The following is a 26,337-nucleotide window of genomic DNA, read 5'->3' as shown; positions in this document are numbered from 1 at the left end:
TCTGAGAGCGGCTGACTCCAGTTGGGCAGAGCAGACAGCTACAGTGCCGAGCTCGGGTGGCGGGAGAAGGGGGCGGATTGTTTTGAAGGGCCGGGGCCGCTGTTTTCCTCGGTGCCTGCAGCATTTTCTTTGCACCTGGGCAGCACGTTCCCGGGGCTACTTGGGAGCCAGATGAAGTGAGGCAGAGGCGTCGCGAGAGAGGCGGGTCTGGAACCTGCCGGGTGGATACTGAGGAAGAAGAGGGCGCTGGGGAGATCGGCATGACGCCCCGGGGGCTGGCTGCCCAGCTGGCGGTGAGCCCCGATCGCGCGACCTGTCCATGGTGTTGAAGGCACCGGGAGCCGAGCTCCGCGCGCCCCGCGCCGTGCGCCCTGCGCCCTGCCGGGTGCACCCTCCTCTGCGCAGCCTGCCCCTCGCGCCCGCCAGCTGCCGCCCAGTCGTTCTCAGTCCCGGGCCAAGGCTCGTCCCCTAACGCCGTCCGAGTGACCGCGCCGTCGGCCCGAGGGGCCTCCTGAATGGCGAGGCCAGACGCAGACGACCCGGGAGCCCGCGCGGAAAGGTCGGCCGCGACCGTGCGCCCACGGGGAGCCCGCCTCTGAGAACAGCGCGCTGGCCAGACAGAGCAAGGGACCTGCTGGTGACCAGAGGACGGAGATTTTAAAAAGACCCGACCCAGAGAGGAAGAACATTTCTTCGCTTGCAGACCGGAAGGGGGAGAGTCGCTGAGTGGGAGACCCAGGCGGGACTCAGGACAGCCGGCCCTGGCATCTGGAGGTTTCCTTCGCTGGCCGGCCGCATCGCGGGTGCCGGAGTTCATTCGGTCGTCGCGCAGCTCCTCGTGATAGCCCCCACCCCCTCACCCCAAGAAAAAGCCAGGCGAGGGGTCCCATCGCTACCCTGCACAAAGGAAGCCCGGCAGCCCCACTGCAGCCGAGGGCACTTGGTGTTTAGTTTCTGGCCCCAGGGCAGCGGCGCCCGAAGCCCGGCCGCGTGCAGACGCGGCCGGTTCAGGGCAGTCGCTTCCTGCGGGGCAGGGAGGGGGCGGGAGGCGGTCTTGTCCCGCTCGCCGCCGCCCGAGGCTGCACCTGCCCCGGAGGATGCCCAGGAGCCCGCCCGAGCCTCCCCGGATCAGAACTTTTTAGGCTGCCCGCCCCCATCCCCGCAGTCCCTGGGCCGCGCGCACTGGCAGGCGGGGGCGAGGGGGCGCCGCCGCGCGAGTCCCCCCTCCGGTCCCCCTCCCCCCCTTGGCTCGGCCGCCCGCCGCTTTGTTCCGGGCGCGCGGAGGGAAGGCGAGGCTGCGGCGGATCATGCCCATGGTGTAGCCGCCAAGCGGAGGCATGGCTGCCGGAAGGTTACTGCTCTATACGGGCCTCTCGCTAGCGCTCTGCGCCCTCGGCATGCTGGCCGTGGCCATCTGCTCGGACCACTGGTACGAGACGGACGCCAGGAAGCACAGGGACAGGTGCAAGGCCTTCAACACCCGCCGGGTCGACCCCGGCTTCATTTACAACAACAACAACAACTTGCCGCTCCGGGCGAGCCGCTCGCGCCTGGACCGCTGGGAGGGCAAACTCCTCCGGGCCCGGAACCGCCGGCAGCTCTTCGCCATGAGCCCGGTTGACGAGTGCAGTCGGCAGTACAACTCCACCAACATGGGCCTCTGGAGGAAGTGCCACCGGCAGGGCTTCGACCCCGAGATCGCAGCCCTCATTCGGAAAGGTAAGCGCGAGGCGCGAGGCGTGGCGCTGCGGAGAGCCCGGCGCCTCCTAGGCCCGGCCACCCTCTCCTCCCTTCGCCGGGCCACAGTCTCCCGGGCCTCCTGCTTCCAGGAGGTCAGGTTAGCCAGGCCCTGCGGAGCCTCGGACTGGCCAGAACTTGCCTCCCAGTAGCTGGTAATGGAGGCTTGCTTCTCTCTGGCCGGCCTCTGGTCTTGCGTTGGTCTGATGGGATTCCCGTGGAATATCGTGGGCCGGGGTTTTTAATCCAGGCTAGTGCTTCATCAGTCTCTGAAAATGGAGGGAATCTCTCATGTTGTGTTGTTCGCAGAGCAAGCCCCAAATTTGAGAATGATGTGTCAGGCAGACAGCCTCCTAGTTTTAATCTTTGTTTTAGATGTCGAACTGATTCAGCATCTCACCGAGAAGGCCTTATTCACCTTATTCACGCCACAAACGCTTGCTAAGTGCTAGACTATACTGAGCACGGTGCAGGCATTGGTCACATAAACATCAGTAAATCACAGCCCCTGCCCCGTTGCAGCGACAGGCCTGTTGACCAGGAGCATCATACCACGATTCTTGATCTCTCCTTTTGGGGAGGTGGTTGACAAAAGTGACTTGTGTGCATCGAATTTAGCAGGGCCTAATAAACACATAAAAAGTAGTTCCTCAGGTAACACCAAAGTGGGCACTTCAGCGGAAAAAAAATTACCATGTTCTGAAGATTTATATCAAAAATACCTGAAGTATTCCAAAACAGAAAACAGACTTAATTTGCTAATGATGAAAATTTCTTGGGTACTTTAATGTTGATCACATAATTTTTAAAAGTCTGTTCATCTGATGCAATTTGTAAATCTTGGATGATTTATACTTTGGGGACCACCCTGTTCGGTTAATCTATTGAAATGTTGTTTGGATATATATTAATATTGCTCTGAAAAAGGGAATGCATTCTCTTCTAGGGTAGTTGCATTCTGGAAGATGTGGTGTGACTTTCTGAGTCTTGTCCCCCCCCCCCCCGCCCCCGCTGTGTTTCATTCTCTTCAACTATTAAATGGTGATGCCAAGGTGAAAATGATGTTCTCTGCAAAGTCTCTGAGGCCCAGATGGAACAGTTCTTACTGTCCCTTAATATTATAATGCAGGTTTGCTCCTGTTGTAAAATATTATTTGTGAGAACTGATGTTCTTTGATTCAGAAAAATGTTGAAATTGATCAGAAAAAATAGTTAATTTGAAAAAAAAAAGTCAGTTATTTAAGAATGACAGGCAGTGGGTATGGTCTAGGTGGCTAGTCAGATGTAGGTGAGGTGAAGTCCCGAAGGAGAATCCATCTTCGTGTTTGTTTTGTAGCTTCTGTAGAATGATTAGGGATTTTAGCTGATTCGGTTATGAGTGTGTTAATACTACAAACACTGCAACTGCTTCAGAGTTAGGCTCATATTAGAGCAGGGTGACCCATTTGGAGCTCTACAACTTTGTAAAGATGGGCAGGATATTAGAGAATTCCAGAAGAGAGTAACTTGGTTTGGATTTAGAAGTAGGAAGGCAAAAGAAAACAGAATCTTTTTTAACAATGGGTAGACTGTAACAGCGTTCAGATTCTCAGATTCATGAAGTGTTATGTCGTTTTTTTGTGCTCCGCTTTCATTAAAATTGAAATGGTAGGAAGTTAGCTGAAACATGAGGAAGAATTCATGTTAATAACACTGAAAAACAGTGGTAGGACTTGCTGAAGGACATTCTTGCATTTCCTTTCTTAAAGGTCTCTGGCAGCACGATGGATTGGGTATCCTTTTGTCTGGCATTGGTTCACTCCACTCAGAAAAAGGGGGATGGAATCCATGGCTCCTGGTGGTTCCATTGAGGGCTTTGATTCCATGTTGCTTTGCCTAGCAATCCGGCTAGAAAGGTTGACTTAGTCTGTGCACCAGAGAGCTTCGTTACCATAGTGACATGTTCTTCCGGTGAAGCTGGAAACACAGTGACAGGGAAAGGGATAGGGGAAGAGGGTACAACATTTTGACTTTGTATCGACTGATTTTTAATTGCAGCAACAGAAAATGGACACTGCACAGCAGGGGGATTGAATACACTGATACCCAGAGTTGGCAGAGCATTGTATTTCACTTGAACTAATGGAGATGCTGTTCCCCATCACCCAAAATACAGCAATCACTGTCAGCTGCAAACACCCGCTTACCAGGGCCGTTTCTGTCCATTTGACATTCTTGTTAGGTATTATTGAGATAGATGGCATGCCAGCCTTACAAATCTTGAGGGACTTAAGGTCACAATCTTCATTTTTAACCTCAAAACATAATCTGTGAAAGCTAGATCTTCTCTTTTCTAAGCAACAAGAGACACATTTTGGAAATAAGTGCATCTTATATTAGTAGAATTCACAAGCAATTCCAATAACACAGAACATAATTTCTAGACTTAATCAGCATTCTTCCTAGATTGGCACATTTTGGAAGGAAGTAAAAAAAAAGTTGATATCCCTATATTTAAATTTAAGGCAGGCAATTTAGGGAAAGATACTTACCTCATAGTATTCATTAGTAGCCTCAGAAGATATGTTAGTCCTTTGTCTTTTGGGGGAGCATCTTAGATGCAAATTCTGGGAGATATGTGTTGGGTGAGGGGAAAGGAAGGGAAACCGGAGAAAAGACTGTGTAAAATCTGTCAGTATTATGGGAAAACTAGAGATTTATCTAAATGATCATACAGCCCCATGTAACTCAATCATTTGTTAAATCAATGTTCATTACATTAGAAAGTGCTGTTTGTGCATTTTAAAATAAAACAAAACCACATAATTAATAAGAAAACAAAAGTCAAATCTATATCTGATTTGAAGATGAAGTCCTTTGGATGCATGTTCTCTCTGAAATCCATTTCTTCAATGCCCACTGCCATGGTTGTACCAACGAATGTGCATTTCTGGTCACTGTATATTTATTTGTCTTATTGAACTGTAAGTTCCTGAAGGGCAGGAAAGAAAATCATTTGTAAAATACATTCACCAGATGCTTGGTCCTTGGGAAATATTTCATACAAATAAGGTTCACAGAATTGTATCCATCAAAAGCTTATTCTAATTGTAGGAACACTTGTGTGGGAATCCAAATAAAGGATTAGTCAGAGAATTGTGATGAAAAAAAATGAACCAGGGTGGCTCCCAGGGCAGTTTAATATTGCAACAGTTGCTACATAATTTAACAAGGAAGATTTTTTTGAGCAAAAAAGTTTTGCTAAGGAATAAGGGAAACAGTACTTTTTTTTGGGATAGCATATGTCACGGAACAGACATGTATCACCCACGCCAGTATTTTTCACATTAGATAAGATTTTGATGATTTCCTTCTTGGAGGTGGGATTGGGTAGAGGGTGTAGCAAGGATAGATCACCCTTGAATTCCCATATGACTCTGTCCATAATCAAGTCCTCTTGTCTTCTTGCTTTTCAACTGTGTCAGTGTCTCCCTAGTAAGTCACTGCAAGCACGGGGGGGACAGATCAATGACAGGATCAGTTTCTGAAATCCAAGAGACTCCCAGACCCTTAGGAGGAGCAGCTACAGGTAGGATTTTGTTCCAGGGAACATTTATATTCTTTGATTTGTACTGAAATGTTATGTTGATATGGCTTAAAATAAATAGACCTTCAACTGAGACTCTAAGAACTTTTTTATTATTTGAAAATAGGCCTTATAAGAGAATTTGATCTATATAATCAGGGAGTGGTTGTCAATACACTGAGGCTTATTTAACAAAACATTGCATATATTATATGCAATAACTAATGTGCTCAGCAGATATTTACTGCACATATATTATGCGATGGGCACACACCACAAGAACGCAGCGATGAATAAGACCTGGTCCTTAAAATTCCCCCAGTCTGTTAGCATCACCGGGAATACATGACAACTACGGGGTGATGAGAGCGGCGGAAACAGATGCAGAGTAGCACAGATCAGGCAGTGATGGATTGTGTTGGCAGTGGGGTGAGGTAAGCCGGGAGGGAATCGGGGAAAGTTGCGCGGAGGAAGTGAAATCTGAACAGAGGTTTCATGAGGTTGGGAGGTGGATGGCAAGGAAAGGGCAGTTCAGGCCAAGAGGACAGCATCTGCATAGCCAGGGAGGTGTGAAACAGCAGTCTGGCCTCGGGAGTGTTGACTGCTGGAGGGAGGGAGAGGAGCAGAGCGTGGAGCTGGAGGGCGAGGAAGAGCCAAGGCCAGGGGCTCGCCTACTCAGATCCCAGGTAGGGTAGCCACTAGCCACAAGTGGCTATTTAAATTTAAAATAACCAGTATTCAATGAAATTAAAAATTCATTTCCTTAGTCTGTTGGCCACATTGCAAATGTTCAAGAGCCATGCGTGGCTAGTGGCTATCGTTTTGGGTGGTGCAGATGAGAGAACATTCCTCTCGTCACGGAAAGCTCCATTGGACGGTACTGCATGGAGCCTAGAGCCTCTAAAGAGAATAAGCACATACTTCGTTTCAGGTGAGGATAATTAAACATGATAACTTGAACTTAAATTTAAGTATATTGTTCTACCCTTGAAGAAACTTTGCTACTTGAATGTTTTGGGCAGAAGATGTGAGTTCATGGTCAGTTACACTAAATCTATATTTTATGCATTTTCCATCTTTGACTCACAGAATTCTCACATGCTTCTCTGTTCTTTCCCCTCCCTCTCTCAACTCCATTAAAAGAAACTGGCATTGTTGACTGGGCGGGGAGGATTAATGATAATTAATGATAATTGCCAAATGCCAGGTACTCCTCTAAGAGTTTTACAGATATTAGCTAATGTATTCTTCATTATAACACTCAAGGTGGGTGTTATTATTTTTTTCCTCGCTATTCTACAGTTAAGGAAACTGAGGCGTATAAATGTCAATGAACTTGTCAAGTCTCATGATAAGGAAGTAAAACTGCCAGGATTCGAATTCTGGCTCCAGGTTTTTTTTTTGTTTGTTTGTTTGTTTGTTTGTTTTTTTGCAGTTTTATACCTTTATTTGACAATCAGCGATTAGTTCTCATCCACATTAACTGTCTGTAGATTTTTGAAAGTGGTGACAGGTACATAGGTAACCAGTGTGTAGAGCTTGTTTGGTGAATCTTCATCCTCGTTACGTTTTCTGGACAACCACACACGGATACAGTATGGAACATTCCTTATTCCTTTGGCCCAGACAGCTTTGTGGAGCCTGGTGTCAATGCGCACATCTGGAGTTCCCATCTCCTTCATGGCAAATTTCTGGATCTGAGTGCCTGAGGGGCACGCTTCTGGAAACCCACTGCATGGATGCGCTTGTGAATGTTGATGGTGTATTCTCTGGTCACCACCTCGTTGATGGCAGAATGGCCCTTCTTCTTCTCGCCACCCTTCTTCGAGGGAGCCATTCTGCCGGGCCCTGGTTGGAAAGCTGGCTCCAGGTTTGATGACACCCACTGTACTCTCTTGTCACCATAGAGTCTGCTGGGGCAAGGGTGGGGTGGAGAAGAGGCCGGTATCTTGATTCCTCAAACTGGAAAAGAAATAGGAAGTTAATTTTAGAATCTCACCCAGGGGAGATCTGCTTGAGGACTGACTTCAGCTTAGCTCTGAGGAGGAAGATCATTTTAAAGTGTTGCACGCACCTTGCTTTGAGACCCGCCGACAGAAGCTCATACACACTTTGTTATATGATTTCTGAGTATCTATTTTGTTCACTGTGGTAGATGCTGAGGTTAGAGCCATGAAGGACATACTCATTCATTCCGCAAATATTAATTGAGAGCCTAGGGACTGGGCATCATGGAGAAGCTTACATTCCAGGAGCGAGAGACAGATAATAAATAAATACATATGAAATAAAAATAAGGGGAGTCTGGCTGGCTCAGTCAGCAGAGCATGCAGCTCTTGATCTTGGGGTTGTGAGTTCAGCCCCACATTGGGCATAGAGCTTACTACAAAAAAAAATAACGGTACTACCTTAAAAATAATGCTACTAAAAATGGTACTACTTTATGCCAATTGGAATAAAAATAATGTCTAATGAACTAATCAGTGTAGAACGTAGTGTGAGGGAGTGAATGCCATGAGGTGTCTTTGCTCTTAGGAAGCACAAAGGGGAAGATGGACAAGTAAGCCCCAAATTAAATGGTTCCATTAGTCTTGGTTTTAAAATATAGGGAGGCTTGACCTGCTGGCAGGCAAACACATACGAATACCCATGGTCTTGATATATAGTGTGTGTCCCCATGCATGCACGTTGTGTGTCTGCCCAAAGGTACAAGCAAATGCACTCAGTTGCACCCTCCTCCTTCATCACGCTGAAATACAACTAACCAGTGAGAGTTGACAGTTGGGAGCCCTGTGACTCAGTGGGCAAGTGCACGGGTGGGAAGAGAGAGAGGGTTGGTGTGATGTGTTTTGAGCACCTGCCCAGTGCTCTGCTAGGTGCTGGGGGAAAGCAAAGAGGCATCACATGGTTCCTGTCCTGAGGGAACTTACACTCTAGCTCAATGACAAATTCATTGTCTTCTGTGGTTGGATCAGGCTCTTCCTCAGAGGATCACATTTGTGTCAGCTGGATCAGGAGTCAACTGGTCAGGGAATTCGGGAAGGTGGTGAGTTCTTTTTACCGAGTCAACAAAGTCAGGAGCCATATTTCTGTTCCAGAAGGTTGGTTTATTTATTCTTTTACTGTAGGGTTGGTAAGGATCAATTACAGGATCGATTCTGTATATTCCACTTTGGGTTGTCAGTTAAAAATAATTTTTTCCCTCTCTGCTGTTAGTAGGTAATCCTAGGTCTTCCGGCAGAATCCTAAACACTCTCTGGGCTAGTTTGACCCTGTGAACATCCAGGAATTGGAGGGTAAAGTCACAAATATGTATTCAGATGCAGATTCTTTTATAACTTTGTACTCCAAAGAGTACACAGAGAGAGGAGGGAGTGCATGACCTGGGGGATGAGTGGACAGAAAATTGATTTGAACATCTGGATTGGACATCTGCCGTTTTTGAGAAAATGCATACATTTCTTTCAAAGGACGTCGTTTCCTCATATGTAAAATAGTGAGTTTGGATTATATAAACTTCAGGCCCTTTGACACGCTAACATTTGATGAGAAAGTTAAATTTAGGTGATGGAGCATAAATAATAGGTAGATGGTTGAGAAAACGTGAGCCAGGAGAGAAGAGAAAGCCGGGGAGGAAGGACAGAGAAAGGGACCATCCCAGGATGCTAGCACGCCAGAGGAAGAGGCGGGAAACAAAGCAACTCATTTCCTACCCCCATCCAGTCATGTAACAAAACTTCCCCTCTTCTCTAATGATTTGAAATGTCACGTTGCAGATTGGAGTTAAAAATGTAAACACTTAGGGGCGCCTTGGTGGTGCAGTCAGTGAAGCCTCTGACTCTTGGTTTTGGCTCAGGTCCTGATCTCAGGGTGGTGAGATTGATGGAGGTGGGGTGGGGTGAGGGGGGGTGGGGTGGTGTTCCCGGCTCCACCCTCAGCCAGGAGTTGGCTAGAGATTCTCTCTCCCTCTCCCTCAGCCCCTCCCCCCACAGCTCTGTCTCTGTCTCACTCTCCCTCTCTGCGATAAACAAATAAATCTTTAAAAAAAAAAAGTAAACACGTGATGGAGAAATGTTTTGATGGTTATGCAACAGTGTGAATATACTTAATGCCACCGAACTGTGCGCTTAAACCTGGCGAAGATGATGAATTTTGTGTTCTGTTATGTTTCACCACAATTTAAATAGATTAATTAAAAGAAATTGTAAAACTTAACAGAAAGGAACTGGATTACTGGTCGGTGTGTAGAATACTTCATAACCATAACTTCATTCATTCAGCACATTTATTGAGCACCTGCAGGTGCTAGGCGCTGGCCCAGGTATTGCTTGGGATACAGATGTTAATAAAACAGACAAAATTCCTGCCCTCATAGGGCTTACATTTAAACAGTTTTGAGTATCATATCTTTTTTGGGGTTTTTTTGGCTTGTTTTTTAAAACAAAACTTTTTTTTTTTTAAGATTTTATTTATTTATTTGACAGAGACAGACAGAGAGAGAGGGAACACAAGCAGGGGGAGTGGGAGAGGGAGAAGCAGGCTTCCTGCTGAGCAGGGAGCCCGATGCGGGGCTCGATCCCAGGACCCTGGGATCATGACGTGAGCTGAAGGCAGACGCCCAACGACTGAGCCACCCAGGCACCCCTAAAACAAAACTTTTAAAGAGCACCAAGATATAAGACAAGCAAAAGTAATGAATACATCCCCTGGGTCATTTAAAAACCACTGTATAATGAAGAACACTGCCCTGTATTTATTCTAAAAATGGCTTTTGAGCTCCAACTATGTCAGGCACCTAATTTGGGGTGGCGGATCCTGAGTAAAATCCATAGTTCCTGTCCTCAAAGAACAAACAAAAGGAGGAAGTGTGCAAGAAGACTAATACATACAATCCCCAAGGTGGGTTTTAGGAGAGATTTACATCCTGGGGGCCTGAGTGGCTCTTGAATTTCGGAGCAGTTAGGGGAGGCTTTGCACAAGAGGGGATGTTCTTAGAGTTGTTATTTGTGGATGGATAAGGTGAATTCTTAGCCTTATTTAAAAATTATTAATTAATTCTGATGAGGTAAATCCTTGTCTAGTCTGCCTTCCACCTACCCTTGTCCCCCAGGCCCCCCAGCCCATCCCCCAAGGGGCAGCTACTGCTACCAGATTTTATAAATCCTATCTGAGATCATTTTTTCAGCAGTATTTAAAAATAACAGCAACTATAAATAGGAGTCAAGAAACGAACAGGTGATTCAAACAGGAAAAAAAGTGTATTTTTTTATAAATTTGTATACACAGAGACGATGTTTAAAGGCCTTGTTCCAGGAATCACCAGGAATCTTCTATAGGTGATGTTTATTCCGAGTGGAACCTGCTGTTGGTGTTCAAGGAAGTTTGACAGATTTGCTGTTTTATGGGAGACTGCAGTATCTGAATTATTTCAATTGATTTTTTTTTTTTTTTGGCGTTGAAGTATTTTGCCAAGAAAAGGCAATTTACTTTATATTAGGTCATCTTCATAAATTTATATCATTTCCTGCGTTTTAAAATGCCCTGCGGTTCTATATTCTGAACCTCACTCTATTGGACACGTTATTTGCTTCAGAGCATCTCCCTTTCAATTTTGGCCTGAATTTCTCTTAATCTTTATAACAGCAATTCTGTTTAGGCAAACACAACTCCTATTCCCCAAGGCCCTGGAGTATTTCATAGCCCTGGATGGGTTGGGGTTGTTTTTATCTTAAGAAAGCTCTGAGCTCACATCCTGTTCTATGTCAGCTGACACGACACTGGAGTGCAGATGGATTGTATCTCAGGAGGCTGAAGACACGCATAACCTTGCAGCCTGGCTATACTCATGTCCAAGAATGTCCATGGCGCCACTGCTTGTAATAGCGAAATAAATAAGCAAAACGGAAAATCTGAAGTGTCCATGAATAGGAAAATGGATAATGAGGTATGGTCTGTATTCATACAATGGAAACTATCGCCCTATATTTAAAATAAATATACTACATCTACGTATTTCCAAATGGGTAAACATAAAATTTGAGTGAAAAAAGCGGGATACAGAATGAAATGAGGAGAATGTTGCCGTTTATATGAAGTTAAAAAAGTAGGTCAAATAACATTAGATATTGTTTATGGAAACATTATTTGCATGGTATTTATAAAAGTATGCACGGGACCAATATACCCAAAATGAAGGATGATGTTTGCCTTTCTCAAGACAGAGAAACAAATGGAATTGGGAAGTTGCTTTAAAATCATCTCTATTTCATTTCTTAAAAAGCAAAAAATCTGAGGCAAATGGGGGCATACATCTGCATGCACAATCAGGCTATTTGGAAAGTTTTTATGATTCTGACAAAAAAGTTAAAATTTTATTCAGACTGTGTTGTTCAGTGTATAGGAGGCAGGTTCTTTAAGGACAATTCTTGGAAAACTTTTGTTTTTGAGGTGATCTGTGAGTGACTTTCATAAGTGGTAGCAAGTAGCCTTTAGAGGAGAATCAGGTAATTCCTAATCAACAGTTTCGCTTAAAGTAGCTCATGGGAAGGGCTTAAAACGAGTAAAATTGCTTTATTCACTCTTGATGGTAGTGTAAGAAGAGGAAATTGAGACTTTAAAATGATTTGTTTCTGAGATAGAGTAAGGTACAAGTCACGCCCCTCTTTGTCAATTTCCTGCAGCTTGTGGAGAAAAACAAAGAATTTCAAGGGTCAGAAAGGTAAACTAAAACCAATCCCGGAATTGATCTGATGCTGAACTTTGAATGGATAAGACAGGAGACCTCCTGTGGGATCAACCAGAGCACCAACATCTGGGAAGGCATTTGAGTGCACAGGGAGGAACTCAGTGTGAACCAGGGGAGGAAGAGCTGAGAATTAATAATAAGGGACCAGAGTTTATTTGTTCAGAAGTTTTCTTATCCCTTTTCAAACTGAGTAGAGCATGTTAGTTGGTAAAACTTGAAGTAGTTTTATTATTGATGATTATGGTTTGGATTCTTCATTAAGATTATGAGGGCGACATTAGCCAAGGGCGCCTCTTTTACGATAATGTTTCCACTCTGTTTATACAAACTACAGCTGGAACAGAAAAGGCCCATCAGAACTATAGCAGGGGTTCCATTTTCAGCTGATAATGCTTTAAAACACCAAAGCTGGGTCCGGAGTTACTAGGGAATCATCGGTGTCCCACGGGATTTCAGGGGTGTTTCCGTAACCACAGAGCTGGCCAGTGCCCACATGCAGCTCTGGGCAGGTCTGCTTCGGAAGGTCCCAGGTGATGATGACCCACTGTGTTCCTCGTGCTCTGTGGGGAGCTGGGCAGAGCTGGAGCCGTCTGTCCTTCCGGAGGTGAATGACCTCCCTGCTCTGGGAAGAACTGGTCTCTGCCTCTCCAACCTCTCCCTGTCTCTTCCTCCTCCCTAAATGTGTTAGCACAAAGGAAACAGGAGGTAGTCATGCTCAGGTGTGGCCTGGCTTGCTTCTCTTCCTCACCTCTTCTTCAGTGCACTTCTAGGTCCCCGACTCTAGGTTTCCTCCCCCTTCCCCGGGGCTGGGGCTGCTCCTTTTCTAACACCGGGCCTCTTCTGGCTTTGGAGGCAATATTTGCTCCTGGACCGGCTTCTACCCTTGTTCTTTTTTTTTTTTTTTTTTTAAGTTTATGTATTTATTTGGTAATGTCTACACCCAATGTGGGGCTTGAACTCACCGCCCAGAGATCAAGAGTCACACGCTCTACCGACTGAGCCCGCCAGGCGCCCCTCTACCTCTGCTCTTCCCTCTCCTTCGCTGGCTCTTCTTTCTCAGCCTGGTGGGGTTCTCCAGTGTTCCATTCTCCTTGAACATTCTCTTTCATGCCTATGGCCCTTTTTACCCCTTGAAGCTCATGACTTGTTGCCCTGGGAATTGCTCACTTAGACCTAAAATCCAAACAGCTCGCCTGCGGGATATCTCACTTGGATATCCTGTGGGTCCACAAGAACCTGTTTTCTCTTCCTGCGCTCTGGAATCCTTTCTCCTTCCTTTTCCTCCATCTTGGAGGAATGACATCCCTGCCTCTCTCGTTGCCCAGCCCAGAAACTTAAGGATCATCCTTAGGGGCTCTCTTCTCTCCTGCCCTAGCCATCCAAGCAGTGAATAAGTTGGTTCCCCTCCTGACACGTCCCCCCCCATCCTGTTCCACCATTGCCCCTGCGGGTTGGTCCCCAGCACCTGTGCTCGTGTGGCGCCCTTTGGTTTCCTGTTCTCTAGCTCATCTCTCCTCACTGCTTTCTATTCAGAGTGATTTTTCTTAAACGGAAATCGAATCATGTTACCACTTTGCTTAACATCCTTCAGTGGCTTCCCACGGCCTATCGGTCAGGATAAGATCTGTAATCTTCACCTTGGCAAGTGGGCCCCCCCACGTCTGGCAACGTGCCTCCCCACTCCCCCATCTGTGCATCTCATACTTTTGCTTTGCTCCATACCAGCACGCTCTCCTCCAGCCCTGATGAAGGACTCCCAGGCCCCCAAACAGGTTAAGCTATTTTATGCCTTGGGAACTTTTGCTTATGAAACTTCTACTTTGCCTGGAAGTCCTTGTCCCTCCCTGCTGGCCCCCACCCCTGAGTCGGCCTGGTCAACACATGCTTACCCTTTAGCAATCAGCTTAAGGCCCCTCCTCCTCTTGCTTGGGGTTCTCACCCAGGCTCCCCCATAGGATTGCCTTCCTCCTCCTAGACCTCTGTCACACACCAAACACTTGCTTCCTAGCACCAGCGACATTTTATTTCCCCATATGCTTTCCTCCTTTTTGAGAGTCTTTTTGCACTATTTCGTATTCATCTTTTCATCCGCAGCATTTTGCATAATGCACGGGCCATAATAGGTATTTAATACATACTTGTTGAATGAATGAAGGTTTATCTCTGTTAATGCAGTCGATCTGGAAATCTTATTTAACAAAGAGCCGTAATTTCATTGGACCAGGGAGACTCACTATTAAAAGGAAGCCTGCTGTGAATTGTTCTGTAAAGCATATGATAAACTTCAATTTATTTCCTTTGTTAAGGTTTGTATTTTCTTAAAGCACCCATATTTCTGACTCACAAGAGGAGAATTTCAAGTGGGGACTATTCCGTGGTTCCTGGATTTGACCTCTTCATTGTGATCCTGCCCACTTTTTCTTCTCTTCATGCCTTCCCTAGGCTGGTCCTCCTTCCCCAAACATGGTAGGAAAAGAGAAGGCTACCTGCATTTCTTGTTCCTGTCATGGATGGAAGAATTTCCAAATTTACCTCTGGGTCTGGCATATGTGGCCATTCCCTCAGGATATTTTTCCTGGTTTTTCAATATTTATCATCAGGAGTATCTTCAGGCCAGCCTCCCTCTTAACCATCTATTGAGGGCAGCTTCAGTCTCTGATAGTGATTTTGGTCAGATAATGACCCGACAACAGAGATTGTGCCTTCTGTAACGGCCTCTTCTCTGGTTCCTACCTCAGTTTGCTTTTCATGACTTTCAACAGCAATGGGTCCCTGATGCTTGGAAAACATGGTGTCTGTCTCCAACTCTCTGGCACGCCTGTCACCATTGTTGTTGGTGAGCAGCATTGCTCATGGAAAACATCCATGTCCTACAGGGGTATTTGGGGACAGAAGGATGAGGTGGCCAACCAACACATCTTTGCTTATGAAGACCACCGAGTCCTCGGTCAAAAACGGATGGGACAACTGTTTACTTCTGAGTGGATTCTTTTCCAAAATGACCGTGACTGCTGTTCTGGCTGGGTCATCTCATGGTGGAAGGTGTTAAGGACTTCTCCTTTAGCCATGTAGTCTGGTAAGGGCTGAGCTCATTGCCGAGTCATTCAGATAAGTAGAGTGATTCTTTCGCTTTCAGCAGATAAATATAGATACAGCCACATCGCTTGGCTCTCTAAACTAGGTTAAGTAAATGATTCATATCAAGGAAAGATTTTCTATGACCACTCTAATTTCTGGATTTATATTAGTTAAATCTGTATGGGGCTTGAGCTAGAAAACTGATTTCAGCACCTTCTGCCCAAGTTGTATAAAGTGCTCAGATAAAAAATTTAGATTGTACTTTCAGCATTAACCATTGGGTAGGTTCCAGGTTCCAATGAAACTGGCGTTTTGAAGAGCTGGATTAATTGTAAGAAATAATTATAAAAAGTATTGATGAGCTATATACTATTGCGAGTCTCATAAAATGGTGGGTAACCCTTACCCTAGAAAACTGTCTTTTGCTGTCTATGTTTATTTTAAAAGCTATAGGAACTCAGAGGTTTATTTCAAACTGGAAGGTGGCATTTCATCTCTTTGGGTCAGCAGAGTTGTTAACATTTCAAAGAAGGACTTTTATGTTCCTATGCCAGCAGCATGCCTCTATCAGCTTTTATTACACGTATCCGTAGTGGTGTGGCGGCTGGCTGGGCGCTTGTAGATCAATAAGCTGCTAAAAAGGGAGATGCATCAGAGACCATAATGGCTTCTTCACAGAAGACAGATCGTCTCCAGGTTGTGAAGTGCATTTAGGAACAACAACAATGATATCCCCATATTGAGATCCGTATTATTTAGAAGAAAGAAATGGGCTCTCTCAAGGTGATGAGTCCTGTAATAAAGACTTTAGCGTGCTAAACGTACATTCCGGGAGGTTTGTGTCCACTGTTATAGCTGCACTGAAAACAAACTCGGTTGTTTTAATGGAAGAATTCCCAGATGGAGAAATACAGAATCAATTCCCTTGGCCTCAAATAATACTGGGTTGCGGTTGTTCTTGGTTATCTTATTAATTAAAAAAAAAATCTTCTTGTAATCTGAACACTGATTTTTAAGACACTTGGGTGGGCTTGGGTACAATATCAGTGAGAAGTTTGGAAAGGTAGAGGCCCTAAACACAACATGATGTGGGTGGGCTTGGAGGGGGTAGAAAGGTACACAAGGCAGCACAAAGCTCCTTAGCTAAGGTTCTTGACTTGTGGACGCATAGAGCTGAGTGTACTTATGTCCTGGTGACTTCCAAAGGATACGGTATCAGAGAGGATGGTGACATTTTCCAGTGGAGTAACAATTTTCACTCTGTGCTTCTCCTTCATGATGCAGGAGTAAATTACATGAATTATATATCATTTATCCAACAAATATTTGGTGGTACTTACACGTCAGGATTTGTACTGGGGGCTTATGATACAGTAGTGCACCAAATATACAAACTCCCTACCCACATGGAGTTTATATTCCAGTGAGATAATTAAAAAGTAAATAAGTAAAATATGTAATATGTTAGACAGTGATTAGTGCTAAGGAGGAAAAAACAAAGCATGGAAAGGGATAGGAAATGTGAGGAGGTGGGGTTGAAATTGTAGATGGCATGGCCAGGGAGGCCCTGGCTGAGAAGGTGGCTTTTGAGTAAAGAGGGGATGTGCTTGAGGGAATGAGCTCTGGGGGTATTTGGAGGACAAAGACTTCAGAAAGAGGGAGTAGTAAGGTCAGTGGCCCTGATGTTGGAGGCATAATGAGGATGGCAGAATGGCCGGGAGTGGGAGCAAAGAGGGAGCTTGTAGTAGGGTATGATGTCAGAGAAGTAAAGAGCCACCTCACATGGGGTTTGAAGGTCATAGGAAGGAGTGAGATGGGAAGTCATTGTAGGTTCTGAGAAGAGGAGTGGCATGATCAGATTTATGGTTTCAAGGATCACTTGGGTTGCTGAGCTAATGACAGATGACAGTGGGGCTTGTATAGAAACGGGGAGCAGCCAACAGAGATGGTGGCTGGAACTAGAGTGATGGGAGAAGACACTGGATATATTTTGAATGGCAAACTACCAAGATGGGCTGATGGATTAGATATAGGGTGGAGGGAAAAAAGAGAAGTCAAAAATGGCACCAAGGGTTTTCACCTGAGGAGCTGGTGGAGTGTGTTGCCGTTAATGTCCACAATGGCCAAACTATGGAAAGAGCCCAGTTGTCCATTGACAGATGAATGGATAAAGAAGATGTGGTATATACACAATGGAATGTTACTCAGCCATGGAAAAGAATGAAATTTTGCCATTTGCAATGACGTGGATGGAACTAGAGGGTATTATGCTAAGCGAAATAAGTCAGTCAGAGAAAGACAAATACTATATGATTTCACTCCTATGTGGAATTTAAGAAACATACAGATGGACATAGGGGAAGGGAGGGAAAAGTAAAATAAGACGAAAACAGACGGAGGCAAACCGTGAGAGACTCTTAACTCTAGGAAACAAACTGAGGGTTGCTGGAGGATAGGTGGGTGGGGGGATGGGGTAACTGGGTGATGGGCATTGAGGAGGGCACTTGAAGTAATGAGCACTGGGTGTTGTATGCAACTGATGAATCATTAAAATCTACCTCTGAAACTAATAATACAGTATATGTTAATAAAAAATATATAATGGAGGGGCGCCTGGGTGGCTCAGTTGTTAAGCATCTGCCTTCAGCTCAGGTCATGATCCCAGGGTCCTGGGATCGAGCCCTGCATTGGGCTCCTTGCTCTGCAGGAAGCCTGCTTCTCCCTCTCCCACTCCCCCTGCTTGTGTTCCCTCTCTTGCTGTGTCTCTCGCTGTCAAATAAATAAAATCTTTAAAAAATATATATATAATGGATAGGACTGTAGGAGGATCTTGATTTGGGGATCCACTATTTCGCGTATGATAACCTTTGAGACGCCTTTCAAATGCTTAAGTGGAGATGTCAACAGTTAGTTGGAAATAGTGGCCTGGGTTCAGGGAAGAAGTCTCACTTGGGATGGAAATTTGGGACTCGTCAGCTTCTAGTATTTAAAGTCATGAGAGCGAATGAGATCACCTAGAGAGTGACTGCAAGTACAGAAGAGAGAGGTCCAAAGATTAAGTCCTGGGGCACACTGACTTTACAGAGCTCAGGTAGATGAGGAGGCTCAGCAAAAGGTACCGAGAAGAAATAGCTGAGGGTAGTGAGAGGAAAAATTAGGAAAAGTGTGGTGTCCTGGAAGCTAAGGAAAGCCAGTGTGTTAAGGGAGAAAAGTGGTGAGTTGTGTGCAAGGCTGCCAGTGGGTCATGTAGGATGAGGTTGAGACTTGAACTTTGAACTCCACAATGGGGAGATTTTTGACCTCAGTGGTGGGTTCAAGAGTGAATGGGACGAGGGGAGGAATAGGAAACGAGTTTTGATAACTCTTTAAAGGATTTTTGGTGTGAAAGTAAGGAGAGAAATATGGTAGTTGGACTGAAAGTTATAGTAAGAGAGACTTAAAACTTTCTTTAAGATTTATTTATTTTAGAGAGAGAGAGAGCATGAGCGGGAGGGGCAGAGGGAGAAGGAGAGAGAATCTCAAGGAGACTTCCTGCTGAGCACGGAGCCTGACATATGGCCCTGAGATCATGACCTGAGCCGAAACCAAGAGTCGGTCGCTCAGCTAACTGAGCCACCTAGGCGCCCCTCTTTTTTTTTTTAAATTAGAGAAGTAATAGCATAATTGTAGGCTGATGGGAATGACCTAGTAGACAGGGACAAAACTGATGGTACAGAAAAAAGGGAAGAATTGCTGGAGTTATTGCTAGAGAAGGTTGAGGCAGAAAGGGTGAAAAGAAAGGGATGTGGCCCAGGAAGAAACACATGTTTTAGATGAGCCAGGACACAAAAATCCAAGACTATTTTTTTTCTTTCTTTATTTTTTTGGGGGGGGGGGGTTTTTTTTTTTTTTTTTTTTTAGGGAAAAAATAACATAACAGGGTTTTTTAAAGGCCAGCTTCCTAAGTCTATCACCCAAATGTGGAAACCAGGCAAGAAAAGATTTTCTTTTTAAATTTTTATTTAGTTGTTTATTTTTTGCATTTCTTTCTTTCTTTCTTTCTTTTTTTTTAAGGTTTTTATTTAAATTCCAGTTAGTTGGGACACCTGGGTGGCTCAGTCGTTGAGCGTCTGCCTTCGGCTCAGGTCATGGTCCCAGGGTCCTGGGATCGAGCCCCACATCGGGCTCCCTGCTCAGTGGGAAGCCTGTTTCTCCCTCTCCCTCTGCCTGCAGCTCTCCCTATTTGTGCTTGCTTTCTCTCTGTCAAATAAATAAAGTCTTTAAAAAAATGAATTCCAGTTAGTTAACATACAGTGTAATATTATTTTCAGGTGCAGGACTATTTTTCTTTTTCTTTTTTTTAAAATTTTCTTTTTATTTTTAAGTAATCTCTACACCCATTGTGCGGCTCGAACTTGCAACCCCAAGATCAAGAGTCGTGTGCTCTACTGACTGAGCCAGCCACGCGCCCCCAGGATTATTTTTCTTGGTGCAAGTTATCAATCATCTTGTTCCCTCTGCAAGCTTGTGGGATAATTTTAGCTAAGATCTTTAAGCTTCTCGAAAGAGAGTTTCTATAGCACATCAGCATCTTATTGTCATTGAGCATTTAATGGAAGTTTCTCAGAAGAAAGCAGGATTGCAGAGTGAGGTCCATTCTGATTATGCATGTTGGCTCTGCTTTCTGCTTTATAAAGAGGAACTGGTCAGAATAGCCTAACTTTTCTCGGCACCAGATGCCTGGTGATTGGTTGGACATTCTGAGACATTTTGCCCTCAGGTGTTAGAGGGAATGTGATGTGTTATCTCTTGAAGTATGGTGCTCTGAAAAGTTTTAAAAGATTTCATTCTTTAAAGAGAGGACAGCTCATCCTTAAACCTCTCTTACTAGGTGCTGTAAGACCGTTTAGCCAATGGGTTCTGCAGTTTTCCATTTAATAGCATCACTCTAATGAGAATTTTAGGGTGCTTTGGCTCTCATGACATTTAGGTCATTTTTGAGATAAAGCTTCTTTATTTTCAGGCTGAATAGCTACATTCTTGCCTTGTCATCCTAAAAATGCTGCACTGTGTCTGCATTTCAAAGCCACTGATTAAATGACTGAAAACCTATGGTGGTGCAGAATTAGTCTTCTTTGTCCATTATATTGTAAGTTTCTCTGGAAAACAAAGTCCACGAATTTCTGGTAACCTCTCAGCAACAAATATTTTCTGTGATTGGTGTAGGAATTAAAGTCACAAAATCTTCCTTACTTGGTGAAGAAAAGAGTCTGGATATTGTACAAAAATTATGAGCCATGTTGATAGGCAGTCATTTGTCTGCATGGTTTTTGAGAAGGTGTGAAGGTCATTAGCATTTTGTATTTCTTCCTTGGAGAGTATAAGGACTCAAAATTCTAAGAAAAACTGTAAGTTCTAGGGACAAAGAATAACAGGTGCAAGTTAGTGGAGCAGGTGGTAATATAATTTCACCTTTGCCTCCTACTCAGAAATAGAGGGAAACTTGGTCCCAGTTTGGAAACCATGTGAGAAATAGCATTCATTGCTACCTATAGTTGTACCTAACGTTTGACTTTTTTTCTTACCCTCCTGGTTTGTGATTCCATCTGTAAGCACGTAGGTTCTGAATTTCCAAAAAATGTCTTCCAAGGTGCATGTCATGACCAATTTTATTTTCTCAAGTGCTTGGAAATTTTTTAGCTTGTGATTTTTCCCTGTTGGGTTATTGGCACTTTCCCCCACAACTGTCACAGTAATAAGCTTATTTTGTAGGTTGCTTTCCTGCCTAATCTTCTCTCACCTACTTGCTCTCTCTCTTTGAGTAGCTGCTTATTCTCTCAATCACATCCTTTTATCAATACTTCTTTTTTTTTTCACCAGTCAAACCCCGAGCCACCTCCCCAATGTGTGGAGCATACAGAGCAGGTATGATTATTCCCATTTTACACAAGAGGTGCCTGAGACTCAAAAAAGTTTATCATCGGTTGCCTGATTAGTGAATAGTGGAACTATACGGGGACCATTGCCTTTTTCCATGTTCTTTCCAACCCCACACTCCCAGGTGCTGCCACATAGGGCTGGCTTGTACTAGAGATGTGCCTGTGTATTTTCCCGTTTTGTCCTCCTACCTCTCCTTTATCACTGCATCCGTAGGAATGACCAGAGGGGTGAAGGGAAGTGCAAGTGCTGATGATGGCTCTGGACAACCAAGCCATATCTCTGCAATGGCGTTGGCAGCCTCCGATGGGAAGAAACTCAGAACTACGTCCCATACGACATCATTAACCTCTTGGCCAGATTCTTGTTTTGAGTGCTTATAATTGGCTTTCCCCTAGACTTGAGGGGAAAATAGTTTGATAGAATAGTATTCCACTTTAAATATTTTATTATACTATGCTTTAAATTTTACTTTAGGTCAAATGATTGCCCATTGAACAAAGAGTGGCTGTTTGTTTACCCACTTACCTCTCTTTCCTCGTGGGTGCCCAACCAGACTATTTCCCCCAGCATTCTCTGCAGTTAGGTGTGGCCATATGACTGAGTTATGACCAGTGATATGTGGATATAAGTAATATATTCCACTTTCATGTCTGTCCCATAAAATCCTCCTGTGTGATCCCCTACTTTCTCTCTTCTTTCTTCTGTTTGGATGCCTACAATCTGGATGACATTGGAAGCCAAGAATTGAAGATGACAAAACTTTGGGAAGTCAGAGCCCCTGAATGATAGGAAATGGTTGTCTCCCCTGTCTTGCTGGCTGATTGGACTTTAGTGAGCAAGAAATTTCTTAGTTAAGCCACTGAGATTTTAGAGTTTATCTGGTAAAGTAGTTAGTATTTCATTATTTACTCATGTGTATAATAATTTAATGCATCTCTTTTCAACTCTTCTATGAAAACCTATATTACAACTACTATTAAGACAACATGTAAACTGTTTGCACCTAGATTAGCACAATAAACGATAGATCCTTCTACTAATACTAGCATTGTAGTAGAGTTTCATTTATCTATATGCATTTATAACAAAATTTGAAGAAATAAAAGATTAGTTCAGTACTTTTCCTCCAAATTTTTAGGTATTGTCGAAGATTGCTTAACTTAATCGTGGGTATTATTTCAAAGTTGAAGAGAACCGACTCAGCCTTGAGCCTTTTGGCCAATAGAGCTCCATGGTTGTCTGTCCATGGTCCTGAAAAATTTAGTATTTCTTTCGTGTTAAATTTGCAACCTTCTTCAAATCTTGTTATCCTTAGTGTATACAGTATTTCTTCTTACAGAACTTATCCACCAGACAGTTAGTGTTCTCCTAAAACAACCAGGCTTTCCTTTTATCTCAGCTTACCCAGATTTTTTCATGATTTTTAAAAAAATTTAAAAAAAAAAGATTTTATTTATTTATTTGACAGAGGGAGACACAGAGAGGGAACACAAGCAGGGGGAGTGGGAGAGGGAGAAGTAGACTTCCCAAGGAGCAGGGATCCCTATGCAGGGCTCGATCCCAGGACCCTGGGATCATGACCTGAGCCAAAGGCAGATGCTTGACAATTGAGCCACCCAGGCACCCCCATGATTTTTCTTAAAGTAGGCTCCATGCCCAGTGTGGAGCCCAATGTGGGGCTTGAACACCCAACCCTGAGATCAAGACCTGGGCTGAGGAGTCAGACACTTAACCAACTAAGCCACACAGGCGCCCCTCTTTTCGTGATTTTCTGTTCTGATTCATGACGTTAGCAAAAGAGCTCCCTGCTGCAAGTTCTCTTCCCCCAAATAGGAATCCCTATGACTTTTTCCCAGTCAAGAGGCATCTCTCCAATTTATTACCTCTTCTATTCACTCACTTGAAGTTATGACACTTGAGACTTTTGATATTGAAAAATTTCCCCAATGCCAATGGGAGAATGTTCTTCTAACCCTAATCACTTATGCCAGATTAAATACAGAACTGCTACCTTAAAGGGCTTAAAGTTTGAAATCCAAGGCTTATCAGGTTTATCATAACACAGTTTTAAAAATACTTTTGATATCAGCCCAACTTTAAAACATTTATGTGTAAAGTGGTTTGTCTAGGCTTCTGTTTTAAATATTTTCATTAGAGTGTAAGTAGTTAACAGTATAGAGTTACACTGCCTCCAAATCCCAGCTTCACTGTTTATTGTGTGACTCTGAGCGAGATACTGAACTTTTCTAGACCTTAATTTCCTTATATGTAAAATGGAGATTTTATTTTTGATCTACCTCATAGAGTTATTGAAATGGTTGAGTGAATTCATACAAGTAAAGACTTGAGAATAGTTCCTGGCCCATAGTAAGTGTTAGCTGTTATTATATTTAAAACTTGCAAGAAAATAGAATGGATTAGACAGGATCATTCATATGTAGGTCTCTATATTAGATAATTTCCAAAGTGATCTCTGTTGCCAGAAATGCCTTATGGCATAGAATTTCTAAAATATTTCATATCTGAAAGCCTCCAGTTTTTTCTTTTGGGCTTTATCTTCACCTTTCAAAAGAAGTTTGTTCTTTTAATAATCTCTCTTTGGCCCCCATATTGGTTATCTTGATTTACAAAAACCAAAACAAAACCAAACAAAAATCCATTAAAAAAAAAAAAACTTAAGCAAAACTCTTCAACTTTGCTAAAGCCAGCTTGATCATACAGCACCATCTCCAGCAGAATCCGATCTTGGGGCAGCTGTGAAGTTTCTCTGGGGACTCCTGTATCCCTTGTTGGAATCTTTTCCTCTCTTGACAGAATCCCATTTCTGTCAATTAAAACATTTCTCCGCCTTCCTTCCTATCATAGCTCTTCATCTCAGAAAAGAGTCTGAGCAGATCCTTTACTGTCAGTTGTAAATGACCAATAAAGCTCAATGACTGGCCCTTCCCAGAGGAACTTGCTACAGATATGGAGACTCAGCTTCAGGCTAAAGGAATACATTTCTACTGTGAAATTTTAGCTATTAGGCGGGATGAGTATTTTGTGGTCACCCATTCTTTTCTAACATTATTTTATAAATAGCTACTCTTTTTCACTTTCTTACAGGTCTGGTTCTGATTAAGGGTTCACACATTAGTTCATTTTGAATTGAATTGACAACTTGCTGAATGGATTTGAATGTGCCTAGCAATTTACTTTTAATGAACCATAAGCTAAGTTCTCCAAATAGAGATGCAGGTCAGAATAGAGCTCCCACACTCAGTTATGTTGTAATCTCTTGACTGGGCATAGGAGCTTGACTTGCACTGTTGTATATCCATAGCAAAGCACAATTTCATATTCCTGATAGAATCTGGCTCCTAATCATCACGTGTTGGTGTTATTTTAGTTGACATAAATTTACAGAAGTTCCAAAACACCTGTATTCTGACATAAATACATAAAAGCACACTCAAACAAATAGAAATTATTTTTAGACTATGCACTCTGAAGTTCTGTAGATTTAAGTGAGGGTTGACTGTTTGCATGCATGCATATGTCTGCACAGTGTATGACAATAAGCTTGTTTTAAAAAATTATTCCAGGGGTGCCTGGGTGGCTCAGTCGTTAAGTGTCTGCCTTCGGCTCGGGTCGTGATCCCAGGGTCCTGGGATCAAGTCCCGCATCGGGCTCCCTGCTCCGCGGGAAGCCTGCTTCTCCCTCTCCCACTCCCCCTGCTTGTGTTCCCTCTCTCGCTGTGTCTCTCTCTGTCAAATAAATAAATAAAATCTTAAAAAAAAAAAATTATTCCAAAGAAGCATTCCAAAAGTGTTTTGAGCAATGGGATAACTATGTACCTCTTAAAGGTAAAGGCTTTTCAAAGACAGTCAACATTCATCTATACATTTTAATGTTTGTTTAAACAACCAGATGCCTTTAAATAGCCTGGCTACTTTATAAGTAGACAGATTCTGGCTTAAGTGCCCTCAAAGCTCTTATTTCATTCCATGGATCTTTGAAAAGGAGAAAAAATTAATTTCCACAGGCTTGATTTGAGTACTTTTCTGAGTTATTAAAATAATCCTTTGAGATATGTTCTTTGGAACATTAACTAAGTCACCAAATTACAAGTCCATAACCTGCAAATGTGGGAAAAAATATTTTGGCTCTTTTGAATCTAATTTGGGTTTGGCAAAAGTTACTCCAAATCTGTTGTCTGTTGTCAAACTCTTGATTAATTAATTAATGAATCACAGTAAAATGTTTCATGTAGTCTTTCTGTTTTTCCCTTTAACCTTTAAAAACTGGAATAGTAGGTTTTTACCTCTTTCTGTCTTTTTGCCTGTGTTCATGGGTTCAACGTGGATTTCTTCAGCTATAGACCTCACCTGCTGCTTGAAGAGTCTTAGTGGAAATGGTTGAAGTGGTTAACTTGGGTTTTCTCTGGTACAGGTGGAGATGCCCTTGGAGTTTGGGGCACAGGATGTTTTAGCTTCTCTGAGATGATGTTCTGGTCGCTTGGAAGCTGCTGTGTGGTAACAAGCCTGAAAGAAACATATCTTGTGATGTCTTTATGTTTCCTTCTATTTTGTTTGGTGACAGCAGCTGGGGAGACTGATGGATGACAGATACCTCTCTTAGAAGTAAAAATATATGTAGCATATTCTGGTACAATGGGTTCTAGTAGGTATCAAATATTTCTGTTGTGATGGAGTCTAGTTTTTTTTTTTTTTAAAGATTTTATTTATTTATTTGAGACAGAGAGAATGAGAGAGAGAGAGCACACGAGAGGGGGGAGGGTCAGAGGGAGAAGCAGGCTCCCTGCCGAGCAGGGAGCCCGATGCGGGACTCGATCCAGGGACTCCAGGATCATGACCTGAGCCGAAGGCAGTCGCTTAACCAACTGAGCCACCCAGGCGCCCGATGGAGTCTAGTTTTAATGACCCTATTACTAAAAGTTACATTTCCAGTAGGCAGAGAGCTGAAGCCCTGCTCTTCCTGAATGAGCCAATGCAAAGGAATAATCTGCATAAGAGGGTCCTCTGTGATCCTTGTCATTACCTCTAGTTTTCTTCTTCTAGTTCCTGGATAGTGTGTGTAGGAGAGTGTGTGTGCAGGCTGTCGTTTTCTTCTTCTAGTTCCTGGATAGTGTGTGTAGGAGAGTGTGTGTGCGGGCTGTACGCTTACCTGTATGTTAGAGTGAATCTTAGTTTTTCAGTAGGTGTGGTTGGGATGTTTGGAGGTGAGAACCCGTGAAAAAGAGGGAGGGCCACTGACTAATTGCTACTTGATGGCAGAACTAAAGCACTGTGAA

General features: G+C 43.7%; 1 protein-coding gene and 1 pseudogene across 1 annotated transcript in view; one reads left to right on the top strand and one right to left on the bottom strand.

Annotated features, from left to right (window-relative positions):
* Nucleotides 1–1,319: 1,319 nt before the first annotated feature.
* TMEM178B (transmembrane protein 178B) overlaps nt 1,320–26,337 on the top strand; it is a 335,425-nt gene continuing 310,407 nt past the window's right edge. The window contains exon 1 of the mRNA XM_032401446.1: nt 1,320–1,719. Within this exon, the coding sequence (XP_032257337.1) occupies nt 1,338–1,719 (382 nt within the window). The 5' untranslated portion in view covers nt 1,320–1,337. The remainder of the gene's footprint in view (nt 1,720–26,337) is intronic.
* On the bottom strand, nt 2,738–7,619 carry LOC116630712 (annotated as a pseudogene).

Source organism: Phoca vitulina, unplaced genomic scaffold, assembly GCF_004348235.1.
Source record: "Phoca vitulina isolate PV1807 unplaced genomic scaffold, GSC_HSeal_1.0 scaffold4, whole genome shotgun sequence".
Taxonomy (NCBI): Eukaryota; Metazoa; Chordata; class Mammalia; order Carnivora; family Phocidae; genus Phoca; species Phoca vitulina.
The sequence above is the reverse complement of the archived record's forward strand: the minus strand, read 5'-3'. Positions and strand labels throughout refer to the sequence as shown.